Source organism: Polypterus senegalus, chromosome 7 (assembly GCF_016835505.1).
Source record: "Polypterus senegalus isolate Bchr_013 chromosome 7, ASM1683550v1, whole genome shotgun sequence".
NCBI lineage: Eukaryota > Metazoa > Chordata > Cladistia > Polypteriformes > Polypteridae > Polypterus > Polypterus senegalus.
Genome location: NC_053160.1, coordinates 10286771 through 10295011, shown reverse-complemented (window position 1 = coordinate 10295011; position 8241 = coordinate 10286771). Strand labels below are relative to the sequence as shown.

At 38.2% G+C, this 8241-nt stretch overlaps 1 protein-coding gene and 1 non-coding gene across 2 annotated transcripts; one reads left to right on the top strand and one right to left on the bottom strand.

Annotated features, from left to right (window-relative positions):
- Window positions 1–1970: 1970 nt before the first annotated feature.
- On the bottom strand, window positions 1971–7805 carry LOC120532233. Its single transcript, XM_039758083.1, has 5 exons — window positions 7717–7805; window positions 7280–7626; window positions 6752–6966; window positions 5052–5211; window positions 1971–2131 (listed from the first exon to the last, which is right to left on the bottom strand). Exons 1-5 carry the CDS (start codon window positions 7803–7805, stop codon window positions 1971–1973), a joined length of 972 nt encoding a protein of 323 aa, XP_039614017.1.
- Window positions 6263–6335, top strand: trnak-uuu. The gene has a single exon. It is a non-coding gene; the product is annotated as a tRNA-Lys (tRNA).
- Window positions 7806–8241: the final 436 nt, after the last annotated feature.

Below are 8241 nucleotides of genomic sequence, written 5' to 3'. Positions count from 1 at the left end.
GTATCAGCTGCACCTGCTTTCCTGAAAAGTTCACCAATTTGCTCAGTATACCTTATATTAATTATCCCACTTAATTATTTAATACCCAGAATGTATACTTTATGAGCACAAAATTAATCCCCTTATTTTGGCATTCCTAACTGGTTTGTTCAGTTTCCACTCCTTGGAATATAAATTTGCTGCAGTAATGAACAAACCTTTCCTTTTAAACTATAGCTGTTGTGACTAGTCCTATTATTGCATGACTTGTGGACTTGTTACTCACTTAAACCCCAGTAAGTGTCTTTTCTTGCTGTCCCTTCAGCTCTTCTTCATGTCTTTGTCTTTAGTCTTTGCATGTTGTCTTTTCTTCATTCTGCTATGTAATCAGGTCTGCAAAATGGAAGGTGACAAAGCAGTTTCTGTCCATCTCATTTTCTTGGCTGTCCACCTGGTGCCAACACTCAAAATTTGCATCTAGGCATTCATTGGAACAGCTTAGCCGCTAGTGCCATGCCACTCCAATGTGCCAATGGTAACCCAATCTCCTGCATGGATTTTACCCTGCTAATTGCCTTCACTATTTATTACCTGCACCAACCCAAAGTCCATAAAACCTTACAATAGAAGTAGCACTATTGCAAAAGGCCAGAAAATTGAAACAGAAATAACTGTTTTCCCTTTCCTGTCTTCCTGCCTACCCTTCTATTTTTATTTTCATTGCCCGTGTGTCCTTTTTTTTATTGTATGGTAACTGCTACCTGAAAGTGTGGGCTAAACCTCTCCAGAATCCAAGTGCTAAATCCAGCATCTCTCCTAAAACTGACCTCTGTTCTTTACTAAAGACCAGCTCACTTTTCTCCATTTTATTGCATGGAGATTCATAGGCTGTCTTTTTAAACAACTGATCAGTCAGGTTTCGAATCACTGAACCTAAGTGTGTGTGCTTTTTAATTACTGCTGGCCCTAGCACAGCTGTTAGGACTTTCACACCCCTGTGCATTCCTGGCTTGCTGGCTACCCAGACAGCAAATAGACACCATTCCAGATATGGCCCGGATATACTATAACATCAGGACCAGATCTGGCATATAGACCTGGTCCAGTGTCTTTCTGCACAACGGCCCAATACCGGCACAGATCAGTATTTTTTACCTGGGCCAGATTTAAACCAGTGCTGGACCAGCATCAAATAATCCTGTTAAAATCCGGGCCTTTTCTGGCACACATTCATTACAGCCCCAGACTGACTCTGTGCCAGATTTGGCCCCTGTAGAGCCAAGTTCTTAAAATTACCTCAGCTTCTAATCTTGTAAGGCAAGTAGGGCTAACTTTTGGTGAAATGTTTAAAGAATGTAGATGAAATGATGATCTTGCCTTAATGAATGAGTAACACAGGGTCATCCTCCTAATATTTAAATTATACCTAACTATAAGAACAGCCTCGGGAAATCAAGGAATGGACTAATCAAGGTCTCAAAATGATTCTACAGAGATACTAGCTTACTTCAACTCCAGTTGAGTTGGCGGAGTATACCTTTGTTGGTGGCACTTTCCAAACACATAACATGGAAAAAAAAAAAAAGAAAGAAAAAAACCTGCAACTCATGACATAATTTATAGCAATAACACCTACATGCCCTAGTTGAGTGAAATAGTATTTTCTTCATAACTTTTAATACCAGACACTTAAATTCTAAGAGAAAAATAACTGAATGACAACTTTGATTATATAACTGTTTTATTTATTGTCTTGTTATGTAAACTCAATGCAGTTGCATGGATCAAAAGCTGTAACTACAATTACAAACAAACATAATATATTAACACAGTATATTGAGTATTTAACAGTTCAAATATCCAGTAACATGGTTAAAATATAGAAATATAAAATGAACACATTTGCACAAAGGTGTAGGATGCAAGTACAAAAATGAATAAATCTACTCAAAACAGTAAAAACAACAATAAACTTGACTACTAAAGTGTATTTACATCAGTCCTGATTCAGAAGGCACTGCTGCCTGCACTCTCCTGCAGCGTTCCTTGCGACCACCACCACGGTCAGCTGCCAAATTGAACCATCTAATGGCAAATTTATTAATTTCCACATCTGTAGCTTTGGCTGCCATGTGACTCTGGCGAACTGCACCTATAGGCAAACACAGAAAAATAATTATCAGAAACATTAAATGGCAAACAGTTGCTTTAAGGCAAGGGTTCTCAACGTCGGTCCTGGGGACCCCCTGTGGCTGCAGGTTTTTGTTCCAACCAGCTTCTGTTTTTAATTGAACTCCTGGGCTAATTAAGTGAACTGATATTTCCCAAGTTCTGTGTTTAAGGAACAATACATTGATTAGAAAACTAAGTTTGCTAAAAAAAAATATGCAGGTATATATATTAAAATGTACCAAGCAGTTATATAGGAATAATGTATTTATTTTCTTTTTAACAGTATTTTCATCTTGATTTTCATTCTACTTTTCTTGGTGTTCTAATTGTTTAATTAATCCATTATTCACTAATTAGTGGGTCTGACTCTAAAGTAGCTGCAGCCTTTGATTATTCCGTGTTGTTTGTCTGCTCTGCTCGTTTTAAGTTGTCATTAATAAGATACAATGAAGGGGGAAAAACTGCACAGAGAAAGGGCAAAGTATAATGAAATCGGCAAAAGAGAGTTAAGCATTTAAATCAATAGCAAAAGCAGAAATATTTCTAAATGTCTTATAAATGTAAAAATCATGCTGCTATGCTTTTCTGAATGTCAAATAAAAGAAAACAAAAATACCAGCTAATTAAATGAGATCAGTGCTATCAGGTGTTGTCACTGATTAGGAATCCAGTTGGCACAAAAACCTGCAGCCACAACAACAACAACATTTATTTATATAGCACATTTTCATACAAAAAAAAAATTTAGCTCAAAGTGCTTTACATAATGAAGAATCGAAAAATAAGAGACACAGTAAGAAAATAAAATAAGTCAACATTAATTAACATAGAATAACAGTAAGGTCCAATGGCCAGGGTGGACAGAAAAAACTAAAAGAAAACTTCAGACGGCCGGAGAAAAAAAAATAAAATCTGCAGGGATTCCAGACCATGAGACTGCCCAGTCCCCTCTGGGCATTCTACCTAACATAAATGAAACAGTCCTCTTTGTAGTTAGGGTTTTCACGGAAGGACTTGATGATGATGATGATGATGATGATGATCATGTGGACTTCTGGCTTTTAGTCCATCAATTTTGGAGCATCATGATGCTTTGAGTAGGTGGTGGTGGCGCAAAAAAGAAACAGAAGAGAGAGTTGGGGTCAGTACGAATTTTAGAGACACCATGAATAGTTATTATAATGAGCTGGATATACAGAGTATCAGTATTAAGTTAAAGTGAAGTTATAAAAAGGCCATGTTAAAGTAATGTGTTTTCAGCAGTGTTTTAAAGTGCTCTACTGTATCAGCCTGGCGAATTCCTATTGGCAGGCTATTCCAGATTTTAGGTGCATAACAGCAGAAGGCCCCGCCTCACCACTTCTTTTAAGTTTAGCTTTTGGAATTTTAAGGAGACACTCATTTGAAGATCTAAGGTTACAATTTGGAATATAAGGTGTCAGACATTCCGATATATAAGAAAAGTGAGATTATTTAAGGCTTTATAAACCATAAGCAGAATTTTAAAGTCAATCCTGAAAGTCACAGGTAACCAGTGTAGCGACATCAAAACTGGAGAGATGTGTTCGGATTTTCTTTTCCTAGTTAGGATTCTAGCAGCTGCAGGGGGTCCCCAGGACCGACGTTGAGAACCCCTGCTTTAAGGCATTTTCCACTAATAGAAATGGTGAAATAAGGGTTGGCACTTGCACTACTGCAGCGCTTCTCAACCTTCAAGTATTTGCAACCCGAGTTTTCATAACAGTTTTAATCGCGCCCCCCTAACGTTTTTTGAAAGGAGCCCACTAATACCAATTTGTTCTTTTTCAATTAATGATATATCATAGATGCATATTTTATTATACCTACTTAACTGATCAACATTTATCTAACTTCTTTTTTCTAGTATCAGAATGTAGTTTAAGTTAATTTGTTTTGGTTTCAATAGATGTATTTTTCATATTTTCGATTCTTGTTTTCTTTTTTTCACATCTTTGTGTCCCCCATTTTGTTACTTCGCACTGCCCTAGGGGGGCCCGCCCCACAGTTTGAGAACCACTGCACTACTGCATAATGACCACTCAGCAACATGTTTTGAATACAGGAGAAGCAAGTTTGACTAATGATATGAAATCATCTATGCTTGATTTTAGTGAACTTATTTTTAATACTGATCAATGAAGGCTGTGTACATAGATTGTGGACTGACTTTTTTTGTAGAGCAAGTGTAAAAATAATCAATATGGAAATATTGACAACAATTCAATTGTAAGGTTGAATTAAGATTGCAGTTTTTCTCTAATTCTTTACTTATTATTTGGGGTTGTGGATAAAATAGTGCAATTAGTTCATTTTAAATACATGATTCTTTGTTATAAATGCATAAAAACCTGAAACCCACTCCTAGTGCTCTTTCTTGATGTAGAGGAAACTCCAAGTACTCCTAAGAATGTGGCAGGAGTTTTAGAAGGAGCAGAAAGTGTTAGATAGACACCTGGAAAATTATTTTACTTAATAATTGCTTTTTTCCAGAAATCTGAAATACTTAGGCTATATCTTAAAATATGTCATTTTCTAATCTGCTTAATTCAGACCAGGGTCATGGGGCGGCTGGAGGCTTACCAGCTGGCTTTGGGGCACATTCAGGAACAAACCCTGGACAGGAAACTCGTCCATCGCAGGGTGAGCACACGCAAAGGCCATTTTACAATACACTGAACCTATATGCCTTTGAACAGTGGGTGGAAACTAGAGCACACACAGGGAGAACATGCAAACTTCACACAGAGAGGACCCAGGAGGCAAACCCTGGTCTCCTTACTGCAAGGCAGCAGCATTACCACTGAGCCACCAAAGACATAAAATGTAATATCTTACTACAATTAGACTAATCTTATATAATTGGTTTTCTTGATACTTACGCATAATAAGAGTTTTGGTTGCCATTTGACCGAAGGCCCGTTTTTCATTCACTCCCTTCCAGTTTATCTTTTTTGCAACATCATCTCCAAAAATATGTGAAAGAATATTCCAAGTGACACGCTTGGTATCTTGTCCTCCGATAGATGCCAGTACAGAAATCCACAAGGAGAAAAGATAATATACAGGCAGTGACTTTAGAATTAAAATACTAAAATATATGCAGAAACGGCATCAATGGTCACTCTGAAGCATTTGTCTTTTGACTTTGATGTGATGATTGGCATTCTGACAAATATTGCTAAAAAGTTACACTTTCCGAAGTAAAAAAAGAAAAACAGCTGAATATTCAATCCAGTAGACATTAATTTTGTAATAATAATAGTACGGGCGGCACGGTGGCGCAGTGGTAGCGCTGCTGCCTCGCAGTTAGAAGACCCAGGTTCACTTCCCGGGTCCTCCCTGCGTGGAGTTTGCATGTTCTCCCCGTGTCTGCGTGGGTTTCCTCCGGGAGCTCCGGTTTCCTCCCACAATCCAAAGACATGCAGGTTAGGTGGATTGGCGATTCTAAATTGGCCCTAGTGTGTGCTTGGTGTTTGTGTGTGTCCTGTGGTGGGTTGGCACCCTGCCCAGGATTGGTTCCTGCCTTGTGCCCTGTGTTGGCTGGGATTGGCTCCAGCAGACCCCCGTGACCCTATTCGGATTCAGCGGGTTAGAAAATGGATGGATAATAATAGTACTGCATATAACAAAGGAAGCACAAAATTCATGGGTTGTAATGTTCAGAAAGCTCAAATGACATCATTTATATTTGCAACTCTTGTTATTGTAAAAGGAAGCTTTCTTGTAACTGTAGGACACTGTAGAGCTATTAAATATTTTCCTAAACATAGTCCCTTACACAATAAACATCTTGTAACAGATAACCCACCTAACAGCTAAAACAGCTATATTAGTGCAAATTTGAGATGACACTAATGTAAATATTACATCCCCATGCACAAATAATTGTAAAGTCACATGGGTATTGTGTGTAAAACATACAGTACTTACCCATGATAAATAATTACTAAAGAAAAAAAAAGGAAAATGCAGACTTATTTCAGACATTCTACCCATGTCATGCCATACCTTATAACTAATTTAGAAACATAAAATATTTTTCCATTGAGAAATAACTGATTCTACAGTTTCTTATGTTGCCAATGATGTTGCCCGGATAGCTCAGTCGGTAGAACATCAGACTTTTAATCTGAGGGTCCAGGGTTCATGTCCCTGTTCGGGCGAGTTGTCCTTTGCTGAAGTGCTTTGGCTCACAGCGTAAAAGCGGTTGTCTGTGCTACAGCGGTAAAGTGCGCTAACCCGAGTTCAAATCCTAGTTGGGGCAGGGATATGTTGAAATAATGATTTTGTCCTCACAGGTGGCGCAGTGGTAGTGCTGCTGCTTTGCAGTAAGGAGACTGTAGTAGATTGTGGGTTCACGTCCCGGTTTCTCCCTGTGTGGATAGCGCTTTGAGTACTGAGAAAAGCGCTATATAAATGTAATGAATTATTAATGTTTAGTATATAATGTGTAGATCTGGTCTTGTCCTATTATGTACAAAAAAATTAGTAATTGTTTAAAATTATGACAAAATCCAAGTGAATATTTTAAATTAAACAAAACCAGAAAGAGAACAAAGTCTAGCTTTGCAATCCATACCATGTTCTTTTTCTTCAAAGCATTGGTTGGTTGTTTCAAGCAGGCCTCAAAGTCATCCACTTCCACCAATGATTGTAAAGGAAACTGGACCACCTCAGGCATATCAGGTGAGCATTCAATGTTTAGCCGCCCAGATAGTGAACTGATCATGGCAGCCAATTGTGACAGCTGGTGCTTCACATGTTCAAGCAATGTGAGGATATGAAGATCTGCAGCTGAAAAATAAATACCAACAAAATATAAAAAGGATACTATTCATTTGAATACTTTGAGAGTTATGTTTGCTCCAAAGTGCAAGAGTAGGATTCATTGCCTTTTCAAATATGTTAAAACAACATCCTTTGGAACATATAAAATTTAACATCTTAAAAACCAAAACACTAAAAATCAAGGAATATACTGGCACAAAATGACCATGACAACAAATACCATAACATAACTAATAACTTGTTGAATTATGCTCTGATATGTTCAAACGTTTGTTGAATATGTGAAACAAGTACAATCGATATTCTGATCATAACTTACCAGTACAAGGTATTGGTTCTGTTCCACATCGACCCACTCTGTAAGTAGGCTTGAAGAGTTCAGAAGTATTTTTCATTTTTGGAAGGCTCGTGGAAATTTGTTGAGATGTATTTTCAGAGAGCAATAGTGACTGGTAAGGAGGTGGCACCTGAAGCAAAGAATGTGGTGGTGAGCGACAAGGTGGCACAGATGGTAAAGGTGGTGATGGTACCAGAGGTGCAGAATGTGGGGAGAACATGCAAGGTCCAGTTGACTGTTGAGGTTTTGAAAATCTTTTCAAGGGAACTTTTGTTTTATTAGCCACGTCTTCACGTTCACTTTCATAGTCAGTGTCACCATAGTAGTGGCTGTGTACAGAAGATTAAATGTGCATATATTACTCAAAACAAACGTTTCATACATTCAATAAAACACAGGTGAAGTTGAATCAAACTTACATTGGTTTAGGTGCTCTTTTCACCCTGCCTATATCCTCCTCATCATCTGAATCCGATTCTGAAGTTTGACACGTCAAAGACTTCTTCATCTCTTGCCATGCAGACATTTAATCTCCTAAAAGCATTTCAAAAAGTTAATATCAGGTGATGTAAACAAAGTGCAATATAACATTAACACTTCTGTGATCTTTTAAATCACTACGACCTAGGCCCCATTTACACCTAGCATTCACATATTTTCTTTTTTTGTAATCGCATCACAGTTTGATAGCATTTAGCCACCAAAGTGAAACTAGGAAAAATTGTAAGAGGCCTACATGAGAAAGTAAGATTAGATTTCAATTTGGATGAATGTAATCACTAGAGGGCGGCACGGTGGCGCAGTGGGTAGCACTGCTGCATCGTTGTTAGGAGACCCGGGTTCGCTTCTCAGGTTCTCCCTGCGTGGAGTTTGCATGTTCTCCCCGTGTCTGTGTGGGTTTTCTCCCACAGTCCAAAGACATGCAGGTTAGGTGCATTGGTGAT